At 38.8% G+C, this 27821-nt stretch overlaps 1 protein-coding gene across 1 annotated transcript; it reads right to left on the bottom strand.

Moving 5' to 3' along the window:
* Position 1: 1 nt before the first annotated feature.
* On the bottom strand, positions 2–23419 carry vps11 (VPS11 core subunit of CORVET and HOPS complexes). The gene is made up of 16 exons (XM_005753173.1): positions 23176–23419; positions 20533–20681; positions 20311–20446; positions 20063–20226; positions 16711–16958; positions 16308–16509; positions 16031–16182; positions 15588–15774; positions 15290–15433; positions 13852–14049; positions 13587–13748; positions 8599–8732; positions 5485–5687; positions 5177–5348; positions 704–926; positions 2–533 (listed from the first exon to the last, which is right to left on the bottom strand). Exons 1-16 carry the CDS (start codon positions 23348–23350, stop codon positions 369–371), a joined length of 2814 nt encoding a protein of 937 aa, XP_005753230.1. The 5' UTR covers positions 23351–23419; the 3' UTR covers positions 2–368.
* Between the last annotated feature and the right edge of the window lie 4402 nt (positions 23420–27821).

Here is a 27821-nt window from a genome sequence, read left to right as displayed (position 1 = left end):
AAACACTTAATGACAACTTTATTTTCAAATGTAATGCTCAGGTTATAGTGCCAGGCGTAATTTCAATAAAGATCAATGGCTGACTTGTTTTTGATTGCTATGTGCAAGACAGTACATACACATACACGCATTAGCTAAAGCCTCCAACACGTTCAAATCACAGTATGACCATTTTAAAACACAAATGTAGGCAGTTTCCAGTCATTGGCCCAAACTGAAACAATTATGTAAAAAGGACCATCAAAATTACTAAAAGCAGGTGGCTTTCATTTCTGATAAATAAAGGGGGCAACACATGCAGCATCTTGTCCTGAACCTGAATAAGATGTAGCCTCTCAGGTAAAATTGAGATTGTAAATACAAGATTTCTAGCTGTTTCTCTTGGTGTGGATGAGAAGGTCCCTCTGCAGGTTGACTTCCAGATTCCCTACAGATTTGCTGCCAGGTGGGTCAGTAACTAGGGTCAATTTGTTGAAGACTCCTCGGCCAAAATAGTCAGCTACCACAGAGAATCCATCGTTAGAGCTGCGTAACTGTAAACCAGAGCAAAGACAAAAGAAAACTTGTATTTTCCAATATTCCTGTAGTTTTCAAATAAGCTTTTTAAATAACAAAAGCAGGTTATTAGACAATATTAAAGCAGACCACGCACATATTCAACATGAACACGTTCTTTGGCTTTTGGTGTACGACTTATTGTTACCTGTCTGTTGAAGTGATCGTGCAAATCGCGTTTTTGGTCCTGGGCACGCAGCATGTCCATGACTTTTCGGTTTTCTGGAGTGCAAGTTGGGCACTCCGCCTCGCTCTCAGCATAGCTTTCAAAGCAGTGTTGGTGGAAGGAGTGGCAGCACAGGAAGTGAACAGATGGCAGGTCCAGTGGGCTGTTGCACATGTTACACTTTGTCTTCTGGAATATCTTGGCACTGTGTGGAAATATTAAGTTTAAGATTTATGGTCATACTTGGCAGTTTCTATAACTCTACAGCACTCTACTGACATGAGCAAGTTGGGTGCATAAGTAAATAGATGGTGACAATATTCTTTGTTATTTTGCTGATGTACACTACAATAAGATTCATACATCTTACAATAGAAAGAAACATGATCGAGATGTGACTGGAGTCCAGACTTTTGAGTTTAATTTAAGGGGTTTACCAAAAATACCGCATTAACAGTTTCAGTTACTTTCATAATCTCAATGGGAAAATTTGTTCTCAGATACAAAATTGTGCTTGTATCGTGACATCAGAAGTTCATTACAAGTACTCAATCTGCGCATAGTAACTATTTAAAGGAATTTTTAAGTTGTCCACAGAGGTGTTGATATACTGTGCTGTGAAAAAGTAGGTGCCTGGGTCCTGATTTCTTATCTTTTGAATATTTGTCAGATTTACATGTTTCAAACTAATTTTATTAAAGACAACCCAAACAAATACAACATGCAATTTTAAATTATTATTTCATTTATCAGGGTAAAAAAGCTATCCAAACCTATCTGGCCATATAGAAAAGTAACTGCCCCCTAAAAATAATAAGTGGCTGTGCTACCCTTGACAGTTGGAGCTGGAACAAGCAACAGTAATAACAGGCAAATTGCTATGGAGGAATTTTGCCCCACTCTTCTTTCGAGAACCATTTTTGTTCAGCCACATTGGAGGGCTTTCACACATAATCTGTCCAAACCTTGACTAGGCTACTACAAAACCACCTTTTATTCCTCAGGAATTATGAGGTGGACTTGTTGTTGTGTTATCTTTGTTGCATAACCTAACTCCACCTGAGCTTCAGGCCACAAACTGATGGCCAAATACTCCTTCAGAATTTTAGGATAGAGAACAAAATTCAAGGTTCTATTAACTACAACAAGTCATCCTGAAGCAACAAAGCAGCTGCATACCACCACCATGTTTGTTTGTAGGTATGATGTTCTTTTTGTGAAATGCTGTGTTAGTTTCATACCAGATGTAATAGGGCAGAAACTTTCCAAATAGTTCAACTTTTCTCTTGTCGGTCAACAGAGTATTTTCTGCAAAATCTTTGAGATCATTGTGTAAGATGAGTCTTTGTTCCAAGGAGGGGGTTTCTGCCATTTTTGCCATGTCTGTTTTCCAATCCCAAAAGCCTTACAAATGGCTTTGTAACCCCTTCCAGACTAATGTCAAAACTTATTTCTTCTGTGAACTTTTACTTTGTCATTTAAGTGATTTTCTTTTAATTTAATAGGTGTTTCACTAATCAGACCAGGGTGTGTCTAGTGAAACTGAACTCATCTTTTCAAAAATGTGGTTACAGACAATTAATGATTTCACATTTGGTAGTGATTTAATTAATTAAATCATCATTTCAAAACTGTATTTTGTATTTACTCAGGTTATCTTTGTACTCACTCAGAAACATGTAAGTGTGACAAATACGCAAAAACAAAGTAAAATCAAAAAGGGGGTAAACACTTTTTACACAAGCTACAGAGAAGGAGCAGAGTAGGAGAAAGACAAAGAGTGTGACACAAAAATCAATAAATCCTTAAGGGGAGAGTTTTGCATCACCAAAACACCTAGAAAATAGGATGTGACCAAGTTCAGAAAACAAGTTTTACTGTCAAAGTCAACAATAAAAGACTTCTTCAACAATATTCAAACAATTTACCTCAATATGAAAACCTCTGTTTACACTTATAAACAACAAATTTATATATGAAACTAAAATGAACTAGCAGACACATAAGAGATGGAAAGCCAATAACACTTCATCATACACCACCATCAGCTGTGGTGAACACAGTGAAAGCAACTCAAGCACATTTCAAGGTAAATAAATGGAATGATCCAAATATTCCTCTCGTTTTTGAAATGAAGTCAAAACAGAAGAAAGAACCACAAACAAGCAGCAAGTCAGCAGGAAGTCCAAAGAATTTGGCAATTTACAAGGATTTCAGATTTCACTCACTTGAAAGCATACAAGTACTGAAAATAAAGCAGGTGTAACGGTGGGATTTGGGATGTTATTGCAGCTGCTCTCAGCTGCCATACCTTTTTGTGCCAGGTCAAAATATGGTCAATAAACTTACAGCCGGAATGAAATTATATGCCTATTCAAGGATTTAGCCACTAGGATGTGAAGGAAATGGGTTTGAGAGCCTCCAGGTGTATTAAACTGTCCTCAATCAGGGCAAGGCTGTGAGACGCAGAGTTTTGAAAGAAGAGGCCACTCAAGCATCTCTGGGGTTCTGCTTCCCTCCTCTTGTTTATTTGGAAATTATTATTATTTTATGTCTCATCAATTAAACACTGAGCTGTTTGCGGGGTGAGGAATCACAACTCAAGATTGACTGGACCAAGTGAGCTGGCCTAAATCTTAAAAATGGAAGCCTGGTTCGTGACTTTACAACGAGGGTCGCTGTCCAGGTAAGCCCACACTTCTTTCCATGTCTTGTCGACAATATCTTGTACCTGGTACGTGCAGTGTCACTGGTACGTGCAGTGAATGTTAGTTAGAAAGCACTTAGAAAATGTGCTTGTGAATGCACAAGTTGTGTAAAGCGCTTGGAGTGCTCAGTAGAAAAGTGCTATATAAGAACCAGTCCATTTACCATTTACTCTGCGGATTGTCACTAGAGTGATGCGAAATTAATCTTTATGCACATAGACACAGATTGGCTTGGCAACCATGACACTGCAGTTCAGGTTGTTCTCTCTCAGTATTCTCCCTCAGATGCTTAGGACCTTATAGCAGCAGACACGACTCTCCTCACCATTACACGAACATCAGGTCAGTTTGTCAGAGCTACAGTTGGATTTTTACACAATTTAGTAAAGTTCACAGTGGAAGCAGTCAGAATGGAACAAATATCTGAGAAATGTATCAACTGCAAGTTGTTTGGAAATGTCCCAGAAAATGACCTGAATGTGAGATCTGCAAAATTCCTATCTGATGAAGTTTTTGATATTTACGGACACTTTTCTTCCCAGTATCAGCTGAACACGTCATGAACAAAGAGCAGTCTGAGACTGTGTAGTAGGGCTGCCACGATTAGTCGACTAGTCACGATTATGTCGACTATCAAAATCGTCGACGACTGATTTAATAGTCGACGCGTCGGATTAGGTAGGATTTAAGAGTGTAATAACGGACTGAAACAGAAGATTGCAGCACTGCATGTACAAGGATGCCAGCTGCCGTTGTACCCCGAAGAAGAAGCTGTGTCCCAGAATTCATAGCGCAGCCCAGCTCAGTTTCAAACAATGGCGGCAGCTAGTTAGTTTTAATATTACTCTTATTATTCTTTCTGGGTCACAAAATAAACATTTAACATATTTTCAGGCGAGAATGTAGCTGTGTAAACCTCAAATATCTGCTCAGTTTATCAAGACACCACATATTTTCAAAAGCGCTCTGACGTTTTCGGAGACTTCTGTTACCCACTAGCTCAATAGCTAGCCGGGGGCAAGGCTCACTAGAGCCCGTGAGAACAGCGGACTCCCGGCAAATCGTTTTCAAACCCACCGCCGTCTTTCGCTACTCAGGTTAAACATATATAAGTCACTTTGATAACTTAAAAATGTTATTGTTTGGCTTTTTTTAGTATTTTATTTGTTCCTGAGCAAAATCGGTTTGGCTGAGATGAAAGTTATAGTTTTTACACAGCTGAATAAACGTCAAGCTAACAACTGATTATCAGAAGTGTGAGATGCTGGAGAATATACTCCGGTGTCCTGTTATATTTTAGATAGCAAGGAGTTTATTAAACTTCACCGAAACAATCTGCAAATTTCATTAAAATTTAATACACTATCATCTTGTCTTTATTTTTAGTTAGCACATACCTTAAACACTTAAAGCTGTAAGCTAATGATAGTTATATAAGAGCAGACGCATGCTGGTGCAATAAGCTATACGTTTTACGTCCAATGGATGCATGATCTGATTAGTCGACTAATCGCAAAAATAATCGGCGACTAGTCGACTATCAAAATAATCGTTTGTGGCAGCCCCACTGTGTAGCTCCCCCTAAGCTGAAATAGAGTCGGACAAATACACACCAAGCAAATCACATAAACCCTCTTAGCAGGGTTAAAAATAATTGTTACTTTCCAAATACTCATAGGCATGGACTTGATGTATTAGCTATGAAAGAGTTACGTTTACAGAAAATCCCATCCTTTATGTGACCAACCTTGTTTTGAGCTCCTGGATTTCTGAGCGAAGGTGAGCCGTTTCATCGCGATACTGTCGAATTTTCCGTTCATCATCCTCAATCTGTTGGTTCTCTCTAAGCAATTTGTTGATGAGGTAGTCTTTGATGACGGAGAGAGTGGCTGTCGAGTTGTGGGCTAATGTTTGCACCACTACAGCAACAAAAGAAAAAAAAAATATGACACCTTTAAAATTACATTCAACTGACATGATCTTTACCTGAACCTATACTGTAACATGTGGATCACACTCTAAACAACCAATGCATGAAGATAAAAATGTACTTACCAAGTAATGGAGGCATCAGGTTGTTTTGATCAATGTGATGTAGGACCTCACTGATATAAGTTTTGCAGTCTTCTTCCTTTCTGGCAAAGTATCCCAGCGCCTGCTCCCAAAGGCAACACTCTTGGTCCCCATAACTTTTGCAGGCCTCCACTACTTTTCCATACTCCTCATTCTGCATGTGGTAGTGCATAATCTGCTGGTACCTGCATACAAATGTCTCCAGTTAGTGATAAATAGTAAGATGTTCTAGCTTTACGCAGGGCTTTTTTTCCCGTTTTAAATAGAGCAACAAACTATTTTTCTAGGCTACACGAACAGCTTACAAATGAGTGAGACACCATTTCTGCTTTAAAGTGTGAGTTTATATAAGCAACACAGCACTTTCAGAAAGACATGTATTGTAATGAAAAGTACTCTCCGCTGCTGAGTAATCCATTATTGTAAATTTTAATGTTATTAGGAAATGATCAGACAAACAAGGGTTTTTGGGGAATACTGTTAAATATTCAGATCTAGAGTCTGATTAAAGTGCTGTGTGTTTGTTTTTTGTTTTTATTTTTAACATTATGAGAGAACCCAATTCAGTTTAATAAAAGATTAAAAGCTACATTAAGGCTGTGATTTTTAGTATCTGCATGGATGTTAAAATCACCCACAATAATTATTTGATCTGAGCCGAGCACTAAATCAGATAAGTCTGAGAAATTAGATAGAAACTGAGTAAAGGCTAAGTAGATGACAGATAGCAAATAAAACTGTTTTTTGGGGGGGTTGACAAGATTAAAGTAAAGTGTAAAGTAAAGTGTAAAGTGTGCATGTTAGTCCCCATAGGGAAATAGTTCCTCTGCATTTAACCCATTCACCCAGTGAAGCAGTGGGCAGCCGCCAGTGCAGCGCCCGGGGAGCAGTGTGTAGGGACGGTACCTTGCTCAGGGGTACCTCAGGGTAGCCGTTCAGTGGAGTCGAACCCCCGACCTTCCGATCATGGGGCCACCACTCTACCTACTGAGCTATCCCTGCCCTAAGCATCAGGCTTTCAAATTAATTAAAACTGTCTGGGTCTTTGGTTTATTAATAAGCTAGAGGGGAGGATTGTTCCCAGTCCCCTGATAGTTAGAATGGCTTGGGGGTGTTGATTCATTTAAGCTAACTCCTGCTGTAACCAGGTTTCTGTAAGGTAGAATAAATCGATTTGTTGATCAATTATTAAGTCATGTACTAACAGAGAAGAGAGAGACCTAATATTTAATAATCCATATTTTACTGTTTTACTCTTTGGTGCAGTTATGGATGCTATATTGTTTCACAGTGGTTGTTGGTGTCTGTAGCTTCATATGTGTCAAAACAGAATCATCAATAACCATAATTTGGGCAAAAACAATTGATAAATATTGACTTAAGGTTAATCACTGCAAATACAGTGGTCCCATGCTATAACGCTGTTCAACTTTCGCTGATTTTTTTGTGTGTGCAAATTTTTTTCTTTCTTTTCAGTGCATCGTGTTCTGCATCTTGCTCGGCTGTAGACCATTGTCAATCGATCTCCTCCATGCTGTATCTCCTGCACAGTACAGAATGTGTTCGGCTTGTCAAACTTACAGAAATCTTTGATCGCTGGCAGTGTGACTATGAAGTGCTGTACTGTATGTTTGTAAGTTTTCTCCCCAACAAACACAACAATGTCGACGAAACGTTTTGCACCGTGAAAGGCACCTGCAGGTGCCTTTGTTTTCATTCTATAATACTGGACTTCTTTTTCTACGAAGGTTTGAACTTTGAGAGTGTTTAAACAAGAGAGAAAAGCGTGAAAATGTTCATGCTTGTCAGAGAAAAGTGTATAAAGTGTGTAGTGAGGGTTTTACAGCCTTAAAAGACCTGTAATAATTGTAAAAAATAAAGTTGACTACGTTGCGGATTTCACCGATCGCAGGTTATTTTAGGGAACATAAGTCCCGCATTAAATGAGGCACTTCAATTTTTTCTAGAAAAATAAAAAGAAATGAGAGATGACTCATTCCTCTCATGACAGATCACAATGTCATCTGGAAACACAGTGCAAGTCAGTACAACAAACAATCCTTACCACATTGTGTAGGACATCCTAGCTATGATTTGATGCATGCTGGGGCACTTTTTAAAACTTTTAAAACTTTATCTAGAAGGACATTACACAAAGGAAAAAGTCAAGTTAAATCAGCTAATCGCTCTAACTGTCTGGTATGCAGCCATGCTGGTACAGCTGTAACTCACAAGTCAGACCATTTATCAATTTGATGGAATGAGTTTCAGTTTCTTACAGATAATTATCCAAACCATCACCCCAAAGAGAAGATCCAAGTATGGGGTTGGACTTAAAAGCTTGAAAGGAATTATCATGTTTTCACAAGAGACTGGAACAAGTAAATTACATCGGTTTTATAAAAAAGCAGTAATTTTACACAGGCAGGATCACCAACAAACAAACAACCATTATTTGTCACATACACAATCATACACAGTACAACATGTAGTGAAGTGTTTGTGTCCGAGCTGTAGACAGGCTGCAGACGTAGCCACGCCATTCCAGGGCTCGGTATTAGCATAGGTAGGTAACAGGAGTGACCTATAAGCATCTTTTGCTGACGTACACATAAGCATCCTTTATTGATAAAACATCCTTCAGTGATGTGTAACAATGATCCAATGTTTTGTTACACCTCATTAGACGAGATATATTGATGAAAGCTGAGTGTCTTTTTAAGTGATTCATGACTAAAATTCCCCTCAGTTAGGTGGCTCTGGTGAAAAGATTGCATCATGCACTATACCTACACTATATCTTAATCCAGACCCAGATTTAGAAATGATAATTATTACATATTACTACTGTGTTAGATTCAATAACATGTTAGGGTTATGTTTAAAACATAAATTAACTCATAATGAGTGCATTCGCATCATTAATATTCAACCACAAACAGTGACACTGACTTTATTTACTGAACTAAACTGGCTTCTGCTGATACTGACACATCTTACAGCTTTCATTCGGTTTTACCTATCACACTAAAACAGTGAATAATGAGATGTTGTGAGGTGGTGCTTGATAAGTATTCAGACCGTTTGCTCACTTACAGTTTGCCTTTCTCATACAGGTAGAGGATGCCTTCTTTGAAGTTGTGCATCTGGCACAGGACAAGGGCCTTGTCAAACACAGTGTTGTCACTCCTCAGTAGCAACACAGCTTCCCCCTGCAGGACCTTTTTTCTCTGCCAAAAAGAAAAACAGAATGAGAAGCAGAATATTACACATTCAATAAATATTGAGCTTTATTAGAATAACGTCAAATGCACACAGCAGTTGCCTCGAAGCACTGAAATGTAATATGTTTGTTTTTGTTAAGCACTACTACAATGAACTTTAAATCAAACATTCAGATCTGCAGATTATCTGCTTTAATTCAAGTGGTTTAACAAAAGTTTTGCGTGAAATGTTTATGAGTTAAAAGTGTTTTAGTCACTTACTCATTTTCTGAACAAAATAACATTATTTTTAATGTAATATGTATAAAATTGATTCAAGTGTTTTGCAGTTAACCGTTCAGTTGCTGCCTTTAGTTTTTTCCTCAGTAACTAAAAAAAATGCTTTGTTGGATTGAGATCAGGTGACCAAACACTTGGGTAGCTTTTGTATAACGCTTTAGGTCATTATCCTTTTGCACCATGAAGTGCTAACCCATCCGTTTCGCAGCATTTGACTGAATCTATGCAGAGAACATAGCCTTGAACACTTCATTTGAATTCAATTCAAGAGTTATTAAATTTAAGAGTTATTAAATTTAATAGTGATGTATAAACTAGAGAAGTGTGCAACTAGTTGACTAGATGACTGATTGTCGTTGTTGTTACGAGATGTACTAATAATTTAATCTAATTGTTAATAATTTTTATTGATGCACAATTCTGGTAAAATGATGTATTTTAACTGTTATGCTGCCATGTACGACCAGATGAAGATGGAGCATCGTTTTTGAGAAACACCATGAATCTGTTAGTCTAGGCCTGATCTTTTTGTTAACACCATTAGAATGAGATTGTGCATACAAGCAGTGGAAATGAGAGTAGTGGTCCCTCATTTATCGCGGGATTTACGTTCTAAAAAAATCCGCAGAGTAGCCAAGTGTATTTTTTACAATTATAGATTTATTAATTCTGTAAAACCCCTCACTACACACTTTGTACACTTTTCTCAAACAGGGAAGAAAATTTTCGCTTTTCTATCTTGTTTAAACACTCCCAAAGTTCAACCATTTGTAGAAAAATAAGTCCAGTATTATAGAATGAAACCAAAGGCACACCCACAGGAGTCGCCCAACGCTCTTCTAACAATTGTTAGAAGAGTGTCGGCTATGTCCGGGAACTTGGCCGATCAGTTGGATTAGGATCTGGCAAAGTGCAGGTGGTTTAGCATCCAGTGGGACGAGTCTGTGGACAGCAGCAGTAGAGCACGGCTGATGGTCTTTATCGGGTGGTATTTGATGGTTTCTCCACAAAAGAAGAACTTCTGACATTACTGCCGTTAAAGACAACTACGAGGGGAGTTGCCATCTATAACGCGGTGACGGAGTTTTTTGCGGAGAAAAAGGTACCGCTGGAAAAGCTGGTATCGATGACTACCGACGGAGCTCCTGCTATGATCGGCCGACATGCAGGATTCATCACTCACTGTAAAGGTGACACATAGTTCCCAAACTTCATGCATTACCACTGCATCATTCACCAGCAGGCGTTATGCACAAAGGTGATCGGCTTTGAGCACGTCATGACTCCCGTTGTGAAGATCATAAACAGCATCCGCTCCAGAGCTAAACAGCACAGAACATTCAAGGTGCTATTGGAGGAGCTGTCAGCTGAATATGGTGACTTGCTACTACAAACGGAAATCCGATGGCTCAGCAGAGGATGGATTTTGCTTCATTTTTTGTCACTTTTGGGTGAAATCAAAGAGTTCATGCAATCCAAAGGGGAAAACACATCTCTGCTGGAGGACACTGAGTGGACACTTGACCTTGCATTTTTAACGGACATTACTGGGAAACTGAACCATTTGAACTGTGAGCTGCAAGGCAAAGATAAGACTGCTGCTGACATGATAAGTGCTTTAAATGGATTTAAAGCCCAGATGAGCATCTTCTCTGTGAATTTACAGAGAAAAAAGGTGCTGCACTTTCCCTCTGTGCAGATGGTGCTGAAAGACAATGCTTCTGCATCTGAGACTTTTGACAAAGTTGCAGAAAAGTACACAAGTCATAAACCGACTTGGTCAAGAGTTTGAGAATAGGTTTTGTGACCTTGATCAGCTTGAGCCATGCGTGTCATTCATTTCCAATCCTTTCATGAATGTGGACACAACATGCATTGCTGAGAAACTAAGTTCAGTGTTCAGCTTGGATGCTGGACAGGTGGAAATCAAAATTGTAACATTGCAAAATGACCTCCACCACAAAGCCTATGAGGGTACACCAAACTTTTGGTGCCTTGTTGACACAGAAAAGTACAGTGGTGTATGCACAGCAGCTACAAAAGTTGCCAGCCTGTTTGGTTCAACCTATCTTTGTGAATCAGCCTTTTCTGACATGAACTTCATCAGAACTTTATTTTTTGCCTCATTTTACTCTATTTACTCATCTTTTCTCCTTGTTACTATGTGGAGTGGTATATTCTGATTGTAAATTTGTTGTTTGGTTTGCGTTAGGACCGGAGATAAATGTTACTTTGTTCCTTGATTTTTGGTGCCCACTTGCAATATAAATTGGATTGTAGATAGGGGGCATGGTTTAATAAGAATATTTTCTTCTTCTTGCTCCTTTTCACACATGGCTGCAGTGCTTTACCGATAGAAAGTGTGGTTGGTTTGTCTGAAAGAACTAACTGTGGAAACTGTTGTACCAAGTGTGAAATAAATAAATGAAATGAAAGAACAAACACAGAACACACCTATCTGATGCACATCTGCAAGACTCACTCAGAGTTGCAGTGTCAAGTTATACCCCAGATTACAACACACTGGTGAACAGCATGCAATGCCAGGTTTCCCACTAACAGACAAAGAAAGCCATACTAGATGTTCTCAGTGGCAACATTACAGTGTCATGTCAAAGTTGAATTTAATTATTGAAAAACAAATGTGTTTGTTAAGTGTAACATATGATAATTTGTTTTAAAATGCTGCAAATCTGGTGAAAAGTTCTGTAAAATGTGAAAGTAGATTTTTGTATGTTACATACATACAAAAATAATGTATGTAACAGTGCATAATCTGTTAAAATGTGTTAGTGGTAAGTAAAAATGTTGTAGAAGTGATCACTTCAAAATGTAAATACTTGCAGAGATTTATAGAAGTGTTGCATATTGATATTTATCTGTTTCCTACCTTGTTTCCTACTTGCATTCTTTATAATTATGGTGAAAAATAATTAACATAATCAGTGTCTTTACATAGATGAATATAATTAATTATTAATGATAACATATAATTAAAGATAAATTGAGGAAATTTGTTATTTCAGAAGTGTGTGTCAAACTGGTAGCCCTTCACATTAATCAGTACCCAAGAAGTAGCTCTCACTTTCAAAAAAGTTGGTGACCCCTGGTCTACAGCCAATCAGGACACAGAACACAATGTGCTGTTTAAAATAAAATAAAAAAAAGCATGCAAAATTGCACACACACAAAAAAAAAAAAAAAATCAGCGAAAAAGCGAGGCTGCAAAAGGTGAACTGCGTTATAGCAAGGGACCACTGTATAACTACTACATCCTACCAGGAGGAGACCCCCGGAGGACACCCAGGACAGCCTGTAGAGATTACAACGCTTGACTGGTATGGGAACACTTCATGTTTCCCTGGATAAGATGGAAGAGGTGGCTGGTGAGAGGGAGGTTGATGGGTTGATGGCCAGACAACTAATTGTTTTGTCATTGATAGGGATGGGTACCGGTATCCGGTGCCATTATAGCACCGGTTCTGACATAAACGGTAGTAACCAGACCGAAAAGCTGCGCACATTTTGGTGCTTTATTTCAGTGCTTTTTTTTCCCCCTGACATGTCATACACTTTGGATTCTAGCCAATCATTTTACCTTTCCGAGGAGAGTAGGCGGGCCCAGATACGTACGTTCTTTTAGAGCAGAGCTACAGATTAAAAGTGCTCAAGGCGAAGTGGTCAAAAGTCTGGCTGTACTTCACAGCAAAAGATGCAAACTCAGCAGCCTGCAACAAGTGCTTTAAAGTGATACTGTGCAGAGGTAACACCTGGCGATGCATAGAGTTTTGTTAAAAGCCGAGAAATGCGCCGGATTTGATAGCTTGCTGCGAGACCTCACACCAAGCACATCTACTGTGGGTGGGTTGCCCGTTATCAGACCCGGAGTTAGAACACGAAGAGTAGAGTCCTGGCCCCTAGCCCTGCCAGTGTAGCAGAAATGATGACGGATGATGATGCAGCAGCAGCCGTTCTTCTCTGCGTGAGTAGCTTAATGTTGTCTGTGTGTAATTTACGTTGAGTAGGCTAACCACGTTATTACATTAATGCATGTAAGGTGAACTAGCAAACACCGTTGTAGTTACATGCGGCTGTCTTCTTGTTTGATGGCAGATACTCCCTTCACCAATGCATCAATTGTTAGATAGAAAGCACTTCAGAATAGAAAAATGTGCTGGTGTGAATAAGATTGTATAAAGCACTTTGAGTCCTCAGGCAGAGTAGAAAAGCACTATACAAGAACTGTGAGCATAACCAGTCCTTTGCGTCTTGCTACAAACCCTCTATATTTCCATTCATGAGAATCGGTTTCCGTTTCTTTTGGTACATTTTTAAGAATGGATCACATTTTCAATCATTTTGCCAATCCACGTTTTTATAATATTCCATATAGGTTTGTTTTGTCTAAATATTTATTGAAATGCTTTTATCCATATAAAAAAAAGTTTATTATAAGGATTCTTTCCTTGTTTAAAATAAATAAACAAGTAAATGAAAAACAATTTCCTGAAATGACAATTACACTCGATTTTTAAAATCTTCATGGCAGCTTGTATAACTGTCTAAATGTTATGCACTGACCTCAGGATCTTGTTCATGTGCCCAGTCTTGCAACCGTAGTTCCAGTAGTGTGTCATACACACCCTGGGGAGAACGGGGGTCCACCTCAATCATGTGCTCCAGGAAGGCTTTGAGCTCCCGAGGGTTATTGGCAAAAATCGGGATGAATTCCTCAGAGTTTGCCTAAAATACAAACAGTAGTGGAGGAGAATATTTCTGATAAACACTTCAAATTTATGATCAAAATTAATGATTATCTAGGAGAATAACAGTATTGCTCAGAGACCTTATTGACCACACTCCTGTCCAGGCTGTCTTTTTCAGCAGCGTCTCCACTGGGTTGGTAATTAGTGCATAAGCCCTTCAGGAGGAGCGTGGTACCTTCAGGGACATGGTGCATCAGTGTCTTGCCATAACGCTTCATGTTGCTTTCAGCTTGTTCAAAAGGCAGACGCCCAATGTAGCGCAGCCCTTCTTGATAATTCTGTGGGAAAATAATAACAACAAGCTTTTTATTATTTGTCACATACGGTATCATAGAGTACAATGTGTAGTGAAATGTTCTTGTGTTCGTACTGCGGACAGGCTGCAGACGTAGCCGCACCATTCCAGGGCTTTTTTTAGGTTAGCAAGAGGGGTCTAGCCTTACTGAATACTGGGTGGGAATCGAATTTGCAACTCCCGCTCCAAAAACATGTAGTCTTACCACTAAACTATCCAGCTGCCACTCTCTGCCAAATATCCACTCTCCATTAGAAAGAGAGTTAATATGTTAAATACTATTTTATTTTTGATGTGGTATAAATTCCAAAATTCTAGCTGACTTTCTTCTTGAGTAATTGCATTCACAAGATTTTCAGAAAACTTGACATCTGACCTTACAGACACTAAAGTTACTAAAATTCCAACTTGTTTGAGCTTTTAATAGTAGACGCACCTATGAAATGAATTTGATAATACTACGTTGCCTCCTTCGGGTGTCCACACTGCCCGCCCAAGGTTGGGTGAGGACACTACCCCTCATTAATTGCCCTTATCTTAATTCCCCCTTTCAGATAAATAAAGTCTCTCTGATTCTGATTCACCTTTTACAGTGGAGGGGTAAAAAGGACAGGACTGTGCACAAGTTCACAAATAACTTTTACAATGTTAAAAGGTCTTAATTAGCTTTAAAAATTATTTTGACTAATCACCACCTTATATCAATAATAATCAGCCATGAGCTGCTCTAAGCAGTTGTCTAGCACTGCTTAGAGAATATAATACTATGGCTATGAACATAACAAACCAATTTGTGGGACCCACTCATAACAAAAATTTAGCGTCAGTAGATCCATTTTGCAAAGAAGTCCTGTAGTGGAATGGAAGAATTCTGAATGCAAATATCACAGTGATCGTAACCCAAATCCAAGATATGCCTTACCTGAAGACCATCTCAATTCTAAGAGCACAAAAACAGTGAATGCAAGTCCAGACAGTCTAGGAACGTCATAGAAACAGAAAACTTTGAACGAAAAACAGACCAAAATCTTCCAGACAAGAACTGAAAGACTCTTAGTTGCTAATAAAAAAATGTTTACAAGTTGCAATGTTTGCCAAAGGAAACGTTAGTAATGCATTGGATGGCTTTTTAAGGTTAAGAAAAAAAAAAGAAGAGGACAATTCCTAGTAGCCCAGAGAAGTGATGAACATCTATCTCTAAAGAAAGGTTTGAACATTTATACCTTCAAGTCCTCCAGCTGGATCTTTAGGTACCACTCGTGGTGCATATGTTTCTCAGCCAAGAAGACAGCGTGGCTGTGGTAGCCAGCCTGCCGGAGAACCTTGATGGCGATTTCAACATCAAAGTGTACTTCATTTTCACTGCTCTGTTTAAATACAGTGTGGGAAGACAACACATTTATGATATACCAACCATTATTGACTCTTGCCAATCTGGGTTTTAATGACAGTCCGAATTAAATAGCAGTCTTAATCATCAAAAGCCCAACACATCAGTGCTCACGTTCACCAGTCAGTCACCTTAATGAACTCTTCCAGCTTGGAACTGTCCTTGAGCTTGGTATAACAGTTGAGCAGCAGTGTAGTGTGATCTGCATTGGCCAGTGACTGCCTGTGCAGGGCTTGCAGATAGGCTGTCAGATTGTGGATCCTCTGTGCATCTAGAAATTTCCTGATGACATATGATGGCTCCAGCTTCCCAATGGTGCTGTGTGAGAAAACAATGTATTTTTAAGAGGGATTTTATTAATGGCTCATTTGATCTGTAATGTATATATCACTAAATATGTTCAGTGATTAAAACACTTGAAAATTAAGAAATAATAATAATGTCATCATTCAATAATGAAATTTCTCAATTTCAGCACTTGCTATCTTTGCACTCTTTTCAATAAATTGAGCCTTTGAATAATGGCAAAACTCATTCTCATCCAGCGAGTTCCAGTCCTGGCAAATGCAATTACCGAATATACTGCTGAATGGCACCGTCGTGGTCCCCCTTAAGGTACAGGTGATCACCATATTGTCTGAAGATATCTGATACTCCATCACTGTCCAGGTGCTGACTCTTAGCCAGGTTTATGGCCATCACAAACAGATTCTTCTTAAACAGCATCTTTAAAGACAAACATTCAGGTAAAAGTTATTCTACCTGAATAACTAGATTTATAGATGATTCAATTCACTGTTCATCACTGCTTTTAAACAACTCCTCAATCAGCAGTTAGAGACTGAACTGACCTCCAGTTTGGTCTGTGTGTCTTTCTCCTGGAGAACAAACATTTTTCCATCTCTAGTCAGAATGTAGAAGGAACCCCACTCTGCTACCACGTCAACAACATCATCAAAAGAGGCACTGTAGGCAATGAATTTGTTGTCCAGGTCATAGATAGTTAGCAGCTGTTTGTCTGATGGCGAGCTCTCCCCACTACTGAAGCATGTCCTGAATTAAAAATGAATAGAATCATTGTCTCATAGGACATGTATTTTTGTAAGTCACCTGATGAATATGGATTATTGAATTAAGATTTGTGATTTAAAGATGGCTTTGAATAACGGAATATTAAAATTCAATATTCTCTTCTTTCAGATGAAATACTCCGTGAATATTACTGTCACCTCATTCTTTCAGTCCTGTTCTTACTTGTTGGGTGACTTTACATCCCTTATGAGTAAAAACAGATATCCACGGTGCCAGTGGGCCAATAGCTTGTGTCCATCAAAAGCAAAACAGGGCCCTCGTTCATCAGGCTGATACAGGTACACACATTCTTCACCAGCTACAATGAACTGAGAATCCTGGGATGGATCTGCCAGGGATGAGCAGCGCAGTGCACAGCCGTGTGTATCCAGCTCCACTTTTGGATACTCCTTGATGGACAGGGTGTAACACTAAACAAATAAAGATGACAAAGAGTACTTCAAAAGACTGAAAGACTGTATGCTCACCTTCAAACTATGAGAACATTCTCTTTAAAACCTACAGGATAAACAAGGTAATCCAATATAAAACCGAAATGAGCACACCTTTGTGTAATATCACTTAAATGTCCAATACTTCAAATAATCTCAACTCTTATGAACAATAAAAACATTTAGACAGCATCAACACCACGTTTACTGCATGTGTTCTTTTTGGCTCCACATGATGATTGTCAGCCTTTGTAATGACAGAACATTAAGATCACTGACCAATTAAATCCCCAGTGGGAACAAAGCCGCATCAGTAAACCATTGAAAAGACAATACAGACTCTGCACAATCTAGCACTCAATAATAGATGGGTATGTGTCTTGATACACGCTCAATAATCCGAGAAATTAATTAATGGCCAACAAACAACAATCTCTGAATCACTGAGGGGGACTAGGTACATCTTTCACCATCTTACAATACCGTGATCCCCCAACTATATGCAAATAGTATTCATGACTTAAGGTCATGACAACTGATATATTAATGATCATGAAACTGATATTGTGGCTGAAAGCTATGCAGTAGTGCTGATTTTGATTGTTCTTTTAATAACTCTGAAGACATCACTTGGGTGAAATTTTTCTTCTACCTCCTCTTTTCTCCATTATATATCCAGGTGAATTGAATCAACTTCTTAAGATGGCTAAGTGCTATAGATATTGCATAGTATCACAAAAACATATTTAATCTTTGGCACAAAAGTGAAAGATTAACCTTTAGTCATTTCTGCAGGACATTTAAAAACAACAGCTGGTGACCAAATTGCTGTACCAACCTTTTTTGCGCCACGGACCGGTTTATGTCCGACAATATTTTCACGGACTGGCCTTTAAGGTCTCATGGATAAATGCAACAAAATAAAACCAGTACACCCCCCCCCCAAAAAAAAAAAAAAATTATTCATAACACACAGGAAAATCCCAGGGACACCGAGTTAACGATAAAAACTATTAAAAAAAAACCCAAAAAACAATAAAATCCCTGAAAACCATAAATTTCACACCCGAGCCTCAACTCTCACAGCCCGGTACCAAATGACTGGCCTGGGGGTCAGGGACCGCTGCTGTACATGTAATATATTCTAACAGCATAAATCACAGAACAAAATAACAGTATAAGATAAAATGAGAAAGCACGAGTAAAAAACAACACAAAAAAAAGTCGTCTGAACTCATTCTGATTTGAAAGCAGAGAATAAAAATTAGTTTTCAAATGGGTTTTGAAAGCAGCTGATGTGGGAGAGTTCCTGATCTGAAGGGGTAGTTCGTCCACAGTTTCAGAACACAAATTGCAAAGGCCCAATCCTTTAATCTGGACCTCTGGATGGCGAGGAGAATTTGCTGAGCAGACTGTGTGGTTTTTTTGTTTGTTTTTTACTGTGGGTCCTGTACTTTTTTGATATTAGTAAATGTAAACCTTCACTTTTAAATCTTACATAAAAGCAGGGCTCTAGAGTGCGACCAATGTGGTTTCAAATGCGACCAAATTTTTTCAATGGTACGACTAAAAAAAGCATCCTAGGTCACACCGGTGCGACCAACAGCTGTTCAAGTCTCCGTGTGGTCAACAACATACACACATTATGCCCCTATCGTGGTCTAAACCAATCAGAGATAGTCAAGGGTGGGACCTCTCTGATTGGCCGTGGTCCAGATATTTCTGTAGTCCTTCATGTGTACGTTTGAAAGTGCAGGTGTATAGAGGGAGGTGAGTAGCTTGAATAAAGCGATATCGATTCATTAAATCCTGAATCAACTTTTAAATATAAATGTATTTTGCCAGAAATGCCAGAATCTGAGGTTAAAGATCACAAAACTATTTCAACAACCACCAAACAGCAAATGAGAACAGGTAAACGGATTCCACACAAAGACGTAAACACAGAGCACGGACCCGGCGCATCAGAATCAGCTTTCTCTTACTCGGCTTTCTCACCCGACGGCCCATACAGGGACACGCCGTTGGGGCTGAAAGCCAAGAGCTCACTGATTCTGATGCGTCGGTGGGTTCGCCCTTTGTGTTTATGTCTTTTTTGCGCTAGATTCTGAGCTGCAGGTTTTGTCTCTCTCCAACCAAAAATCACTGAACCAGCAGCAAAAGAAGATCCAAACTACGCTTCACATTTGAAAAATGTCTTCATTAATTCGCTCTAACTTCTGCTATTTTGCTTCCACCACGAAGCAAAACGGCATTATTCATACCGTTGTTTACAGCGCTGTTGGCCACTATATATATATATATTTTTTTTTGTTTGTTTGTTTGTTTGTTTTGTTTGTTTTTAATAACTCAAATGAGCCTCGGACAAGAGAGCCTAATTTCTGCTGTTCAATACTAAAGAAACTACACTTTTAAAATTATGCAAAATTGCAGAATATTTTAAGGTTATATAATATAAAAAGCCAGGCCAGGAAACTCTGCTTCATGTTTTTCTGTTTTATCCTCAATTATTTTGACACAAAAGCATCTGCTGTGATGCTCACACCTCTGATGAAGTCTCACAGTGTCAGTACTGATAGATGATCAGAATTATAATATTTCTGTATGTCTGAGGCAAAATTGAATCGAATCAGCAAACAGCTCATCAGAGGAGGCAGAGATGATGATTAAGTTTAACATTGTCTACAATACTAGTACTAATACTTTTTGGCACTTTAAGCACAAGCACTTTTTCAGTAACTTATCTTTCTTGTAAAACTGTGCTCCAAATAAAGAACGTTGTGCTGACAAGATTGTTAGTTAATCATTTACAAATGAATATTGTCTATATGGACAGCAATTTTCACCACAAAAAAGTGAACATGTAAAACTGCAGTGTTAAGCGGTGCGGTTGAAAAATTTGGGTGCGACTTAACTTTTGTTAAGTAACCGTGGCTAAAAGTTAGTCTAGATCCCTGAATAGCAAATGCCAAAGTGTTCAACTTTGAAGGAATGTAGCGACTGTTAGGTCACTTCCATTAATTGACATTTCAAAGATATTGCACAGGATGGTCCTCATTTCTGTATAGCACATGGTGACTTACGTAGACTTTCTCCAGGGTGGCAACAAACAGATGGGTAACTTTTGCTACTTGGCGGAAGGCGAGGCCAGTGACAGGGCTAGCTCCCTCATGCAGAGTCAGAGTTTTACTGTGACGATCTCTGGTGATGTCACCTTTGGTCAAAACCACACTGCCATCCGTGAAGCCTGCCAGGAAACACAGAATCTGCTATAACCTTTCAGAATGACGACTGGGTCAGTAGACCAAAAGAACCTTTCTTCGAGTCTTACCAATTGCCATAAAGTTCAGGTTTTCGTGCACACTGAGGCAAGAAACTTCAGTTGGTTTGTTGCCTGGAATTGCAGGAAATATCCTAGTGCAGAGAGGATTTCCACTGTCCCTCTTGTCCAGGTTCCAGACCTTTACCTAAGAAATAAGAATTATTCAGTTTAGCAGTGGTTTCTGTATGTGTGTTTTGAAAATGAGACTTCTCTGGGAAACATCAGACTTACTACAGGGTTTATTCCATGTTCATCCTGACCCACTGACACAAGGATGCTGTGTTGCTTAAGCTGGTAGAGATGTGTAACTCGCAACTTGTAGGCCTGAAAAGACATCAGCTGCAAGGAGCGCATCAAAAGCCAGATCTTACCTTCCATATGTAACACTACAAAGGTTAAGGATAAATATATTTACAAAACAATTTCTAAAATACAAAAAAGCTGTTTATAAAATTGCTGCAAAATTAAAAAAAATACCCCATCCTTTTCTCTGTTTTCAATATACTTACATAAATGTATATGCTTACATACTATATGCACAGTATATTTTATTTTAATATTATTCATCAAGACCTGGTTCCAAGTAATTTCACAAGTTATATTATATTGTGAAAGTGTCATACTCCTTTCCTTTGTAGTTTCATACTTGTGACTGATGAGGAAATACCTGAATTTATTAATAAATCTAGGCCTTCTGCCTGTCATCTTAACCCACTTCAACTCAAGTGGAAGTCCTGTTTATCCCCTCTCCTGACGTTATTCACTCTTGTCTAATTTAACTGTTCCGCTCTTAAAACAATTGTGATAATTCCAACGCTTGAGGAACCTGGTGCAGACCCTTTCACCTTAACTACCTTTTCTTTCAAAAGAAAAACTTACTATCACCTTACTAGACAATGTTTAACCTGTTTAAACAATTGCAGTCTCGTTTACAACCACAGAAACTTAAGATCATTTATGATTTTAACTATACTTGTGCTGCTGTGAAATGACATAGTTTCATGGCCATTCAATTGAGTTCCGCTGTCTCAACTTTTTCTCTCACTAAAACAGATGTTCTTCTAGTAGAAACCAAAAATCTCTATGTGTACTGAAATTAGGGCTGTTCGATATAACGATATATATCGGATGACAATATAAAAACGTCTATCATGTCATTTTACACTATGGTTTGTTTCCAGGCGTGGCAAAATAAACTGTTTACGGCAATATTTTGTCATCGTTTTGATGGCCACTGTAGTGGCTATATTAATTTCTTAAAGTTCACTCTTTCTCTTATATTTAATATAACCACACTATGGACGGACAAGCGCCTGTTTTTATGCATTGTTAGCAACAATGACGGTATAACCATCGCGTGTCCGCTTGTTTATTTTCCACATAAACCTTTCACAATAAAGCTCAAGATCCTGTTGAGACTTTTCAAAATAAACTGAATCACTTGAAAGACTACGCAGAGTATTTACGGATGAGAAGCAAAAAAAAGAGCCGTCAGGTGCTAAAAAATAAACCTTATACTCAAACGTTAGAATAGGCTTTTCCCAGCAGCAGGCTGTGTAATAAATACGTACACAAAAAATGGCGGCCGTTACAACTTATGTCTAAAAATGTATAGTTTCATACAAAGGTTAAAAAACTCGCCTCCAGGTAAACAACGCCCAGCTGGAAACACTTCACGCAAGTCGAGCTGCCCGAGATTCACAGAATTACAGAAAATGTTACATTTTTGTGGTTTATATCGTTATCAGGATGATAGATGTCTTATATCGGGATATGAGATTTTGGTCATATCGCACTGCCCTAGCTGAAATTCTCTAATCTTTCCTCCCTCCCAGGTTAAAATGATATCAGACCGTCTGGAGATTTACATTTATGTAGTTGGCTAAGCCCATCCCTTACAACTCTTGTTTATGCTCTGGTTACAGTAAATCCATCCTCTCTGGCTGACCACAGACACCTCTATTGCCTTAAACCTTCCAAAATGTAGGTGCTCATGTCATTACCAGAAACACTTTCAGAGACCATGTGTACTCCCTGTCATTCAACTGGCATCATGTAAAATAGTGAATCAATTTTAAGATTCTGCTTCTTAATTGAACTTTTTCCACAGTCTTGCAGTTTCATGATTTTCTGAACATCTCAGTTGAGTGGCCCCTAATCTTTGGAGCTGTCTCCCGCACCACATTCCCAACATTTATTTAACATCTATTCATCTTAAAAGATAGTCTTAAAACACATTTCCATTCCAAGGTGTGTCTTAAAAGGTGCATATTAAAAATATATTATTTGTGTAGATACAATGGATATAGGCGGATACTAGGCCAGTATTAATCATTTTCTAAAGCCCTGTGGGTCTCCATCGGAAACCCGTGCAAGGCGGTTATAATAAGCTCGATTAGCATCTAACGTGCTGGTGTGCATGTCAACCCTTTCTGTTGTACACTATTTTTTTACGAACTTTACGCGGCTTTTCCCTTACTTTTTCTTGCTGGAATAAACACGATGACTAACTACAAGTTCCCAGTAAAGCTAAAGATTAAGTGGGAAATACGTAAAACGTAGCTTTAGGCGGAAAGAAGTCCACGAGGGTTCGTGGAGTCTCAGACAAGCAGTCGAGCCTCAACTCCAACGATAACGTATACATTTGCATGTAGATTGATATGGCGCAGAAAACGAAGCCAGCCTAGCTCTGTCGCCGCCTACAACCTACTGCTTCAATAACCTGCAAAGACAATAGTTACTTATCTCGAAGATATGCTCTACATTACCTGAATTAAAATTTTACTGTCACGAATTCTGGGTTATTTAGCGTCAGTTATCAGCAAGCTAGCATCACATCAGCTAATGTAGCTAACTGTTGCCATTTAAGGATATCTCCGAGAACGATATGACCCCGACCGGAGTCAGAAGCCGAGATCCCTTTTGGGAGAAGAAAGTTTTTCCCATTGTCATCTGGGTCCTTCACCGTATCCTTATCAAAGAAGACAAATTTCCTCCACTGTAAGAACGCTGCCATTTTGTTAGTATTTGCAGACTGGGGTGTTGTCATGTGACACGTGAGTCACATGACCAAATCGCTGGTTCTCCATTTCCTGGCTATAGCAGGCATGAGGCAGACCTGCAGAGAAAAATGTGTGTATTTGTTTATATAGCAGCGGTCAGGGCTTGACTGGGACAAAAAAATCAGCCTGGGCATTTTGACTAGAGAACGGCCCACCAGGTATTATAGGAAAAGCCATAAAGCCTTTGAATGAAAACAAATGCTGTTGTGACAGTGATGTACACTGTCTTGTTGGTATATATGTATCAATCTAATAAACTTAAACCTACACCATCCTCCCTATTCTGGTACTTACTTACCAGAAATATCAAACAACCTAATCAATAATTACATATACCTAACTAGCAGGGTTGCCAACTCCCAGTAAAAAAAATAGGGGACCACCCCCCCACCCTCCGCCTCATGATGCTTAATCAACGTAATCGACTTTAATGTATTGCCAGGGTAAAACAAATGCACAGAAACCAGTTATTTTTCTACAGTAATTAAATAGATTCAATATCTTTCTGCAACAGAATTGCAGACTGCACACATGGTACTATAGCTTATTAGGGCATATATTAGACTTAATATTTACTATATACAATAATGAATTTTTATATATTTTACATCAGATGACCACTTTGGTTGTAAGATTCGGTTGTATTTATTAAAACCTAGACATTTTAAATGAGAATAAGAAAGAAAAGTATACGGCTGTGGCTCCAGCAAACATAAGCTGATACTAGAAAGTAATATCAAATAAGTTATAACAACAGCTTATCAAGCTTAAACGTGTTGCTGTTGTTTAGCGCGACATCCGCTGGTTTCGTCTTTCTGGCGCAAAGTGGGGGATAAACAAACGAGACGGGACTTAGGACAGCAAAGCCGATCAGCTGATCATTGATGAGTTTCATGATTGAAGTAGCAACAGGAGATGGAGGGGGAGAGAATGAGAGAAGAAGAGGCAGCTATGCAGCGTAAAGACACAGAATAACTCCAGCTTTGTGTCTTTTTTATAAAAAAAAATTGCTGAAGTTCGGGACAAATGACGTTCCTTTACACCAAAATACAGAACTTTAAAGTTCGACCTCATCGGCTGTAATTGGTCCAGCCCAGAGTCGATCATGACCATTTGGCCAATCCACCACCTTTCATTGTTTATACCGTTACAAAAAAAAAACAAAAAACAAACAAACAAAAAAAAAAACAGTCGGCCCATTAAAAACGAAAAATCACCATCAGCCCACCGGGCAGATGCCCGGTATGCCCGATGGCCAGTCCAGCTATGGCAGCGGTTATACAGTTTACAGTTATATATGGTACAGATAAAGGTGAGAGGGGGGTTACTGGGGCTTCGTTAGGTACACCTGTTTAGCAGATCCTCCAAAAATATCTAATCAACCAATCAAGTCACAGTACCTTAGTGTATTTAGGAATGTTGAAAAAACCTGTTTAAGTTCTAATCGAACCTCAGAATGAGGAAGAAAAGTGGTTTAAGTGACTTTGGCAAGGTTGCTTGTGACAGATGGACTATTTCACAAAGTGCTGACCTTTGCGCCACTAAGCCTAATCTTAAAAGTAGAGATAGTGTCTGTCTCCTGAATCCAAATTGGAAACTGGCTCCACAGAAGAGAGGCCTGAAAGCTTTGCTTCCCATTCTACTTTTAAATGCCACAAGTAAAGTCACAAGCAGTTGGCATACTCTAGGATAGTAGAAAAGTGCTATATAAGAATCAGTCTATTTACCAAGTAAGCCGGTAATCTGAAGAGTGAAGTGCTCTATTGGGTTGATAGGGTACTATAAGGTCTTTGAGATAAATGGGGCTGAGTGAGCATGCAAGTGCCAATGCCAGGGATTCTTACTGCAACATTTTGGATCAGGGAGTTTTAGGATAAATAATAATCTGATAATCTGACTGATAATAATGAATTACAGAAGTCCCAGAAGTAACAGTTCCATGAACTAGTTTTTAGCATTACTTTGAGACAGAATGTTTCTAATTTTGGAGATATTGTGGAAATGGAAGAAAGCAGTCCTGCATATTTGTGTAATATGTGCATTGAAGGAAATATCCTGATCAAAAACAACTCCAGCATTCCTCACAGTGTTGCTGGAGGCCAATGTAATCTTCCAAAAATATTGGAAATTGAATTCCAATCCTACTAAAAAAGTGAATTCTTTTTGTCCATGATACACAACAAAGAGATATTTGACATATTCTTGTTTAATTACAAATAGAATATTTGATATCAAAGGACCTAAAACAAAATCAGCCATTGAATGTGGAGAAGAAACTAAAAGAATGCAAGACCAAATTACACTTGTGTTTTAAAAAATATCTTGCAGTGGTGAGTACCAACCAAAAGCGGTCCAAGGAAGGGCTACCAGTAAACCGGTGACAGGGACATAGGCGCCCAATGCTCATTGATTGGCGCAGGGAACAAAGGCTGGCCCATGTGGTACAATATAAAAAAAAAAGAAAAAAAAAGAGCTAATATAACAGAAATAGCAGAAAAGATTTTCATATAAGAGTCCAAACACAGTGCACCACAGCTTGCTTTGTATGGGATTGCAAAGTCACAGGTCAGTCACAGTCCCTTTGCATGTGAGCATCAAAACTTGACCTTGGAGCGCTGGAAGAAGGTAGTCTGATCTGGTGAATCACGGTTTCTTTTACGTGATGAGGACAGACAGATGCATGTGCAGCATTTATCTGTGGACGAGATGGTAAATGGACTGGTTCTCATATAGCGCCTTTCTACTCTGAGCACTTTAGACAACTTGGTTTGTTCACCCATTCGCACAAGCACTTTTTTCTATGCTCTGCTATGCAAGTGCTTTTTATCTAACATTGACATGCATGGGATTAGTATCTTGCCCAAGGATATTTGGCATGCAGACCAGAGAAGATGGGGACTGATCCACAGCTATCCATGGCAGCAAGAGGGAAGGAAAGCAAGTTGGCAAGGATAGTGTGACACTCTGGGCAAAATTCTTCTGAGAAACCCTGGGTCCTGGACTTCACGTGGATGTCATTTCTAGACATAGCACATACCTGAACAGTACTGCAGACCATGTACACCCCTTCGTGGCAGTGGCCTCTTTCAAATGGATAATCCTCCCAAATCCCAAGTCTGATCAATGGAGTCCCCTCCTCTCAACTTGCATGACTTAAAGAACCTGCTGCTCTCGCCGTATTGGCAGATTCCACAGGACACCTTTACAGGTCAGATCTGTTTTAAACAACGTTAGTATGGTGGTTGTGCTGTGGTCCATGTACAGTTATCAACTATTTTTTTGGTATATTTATTTGTGTTTGTGTGTACACACACACACACACACACACACACACACACACACACACACACACACACACACACACACACACACACACACAGAAAACGGGGCACTAGCTGTTCATTATAAATATAATAAGGCAATGGAAGAATGTATATAAAAACACTTATTCCACACAGATGTAGTAGATGTTATTTTAATAGGTGTTCAAGAAGCAAAAGTTGCGTCAGAAGAAAGTGTCAAAGGAATAACAGTTGCATCAGCAAACAGTGTCATGACATAGTTTAGGACGATGTGGGGTATGGAAGGTCGGGTGGCTAAGGGATCCCACACTAAGCAGGGGTTCCAGTAAGGCAAGGCTGCATGTAACAACTGGGCTTTAACAATCAAAAACAGACGTTTCATAATGATTACAGTAACATAAATTAGAGTAAGCACATGATATACAACCCTATTGGAGGAAAGATACTTAGAAGATCCGACAATCTCTTCATCACAAAAAAGTCATGATCTACATCCAGTAAAGGGTAAATAACCTTATACATATGCATGTATAAACAGATGCATATTCATTTCTATATTTCACTGTTTGTTTGTTTTTTTATTTGACTAAAACTATAAAAAGGAGCAGTAATAAATAAACCGGGACTCAAGCATTTCATTGTTGTGATTGCAGAAGTGTCCCAGTTGAACTCTTCTGAACAGACTTTTACTTTTACTGCAAAGGAAAAAAGTAACAAACCGGGGAAAGAGATTTTCCAACCACTCAATATGCACAAATCTTTCTTTTATCAGTCTTATGGATGGTGACATGACAGTCCTTTGGACTTAAAACTGCCCCACATTTCCAGTGACTATAAGGTGCAGCAGCTTTTCTGTCATGAGAACTGTTGGTTGTAACAACTATGTACCTTAGAAACAGTATACCATCATAGCATACAATACAGTACAATCAAGACTGAATTAGAAAAATACAGGTACAAAATGATTACATTCAAGAAGACAGTGCTAACACAAAAGGGTATTATAATCATTTAGGTCATTAATATAGGAATTCAACATTATAGAAGCATTTTCTAGGTAGAAAAAGTGAGGGAAAATGACAAAATTATGGCTGTATTGTAGATGTGTGGTTTTGTTACTGACACACACACATAGTGCCTTGAAAAAGTATTTGCC

This window comes from Pundamilia nyererei, unplaced genomic scaffold (assembly GCF_000239375.1).
Source record: "Pundamilia nyererei isolate P.nyererei 1_Seehausen unplaced genomic scaffold, PunNye1.0 scaffold00410, whole genome shotgun sequence".
NCBI classification, from domain to species: domain Eukaryota; kingdom Metazoa; phylum Chordata; class Actinopteri; order Cichliformes; family Cichlidae; genus Pundamilia; species Pundamilia nyererei.
This window is presented reverse-complemented; position numbering and strand designations above follow the sequence as displayed.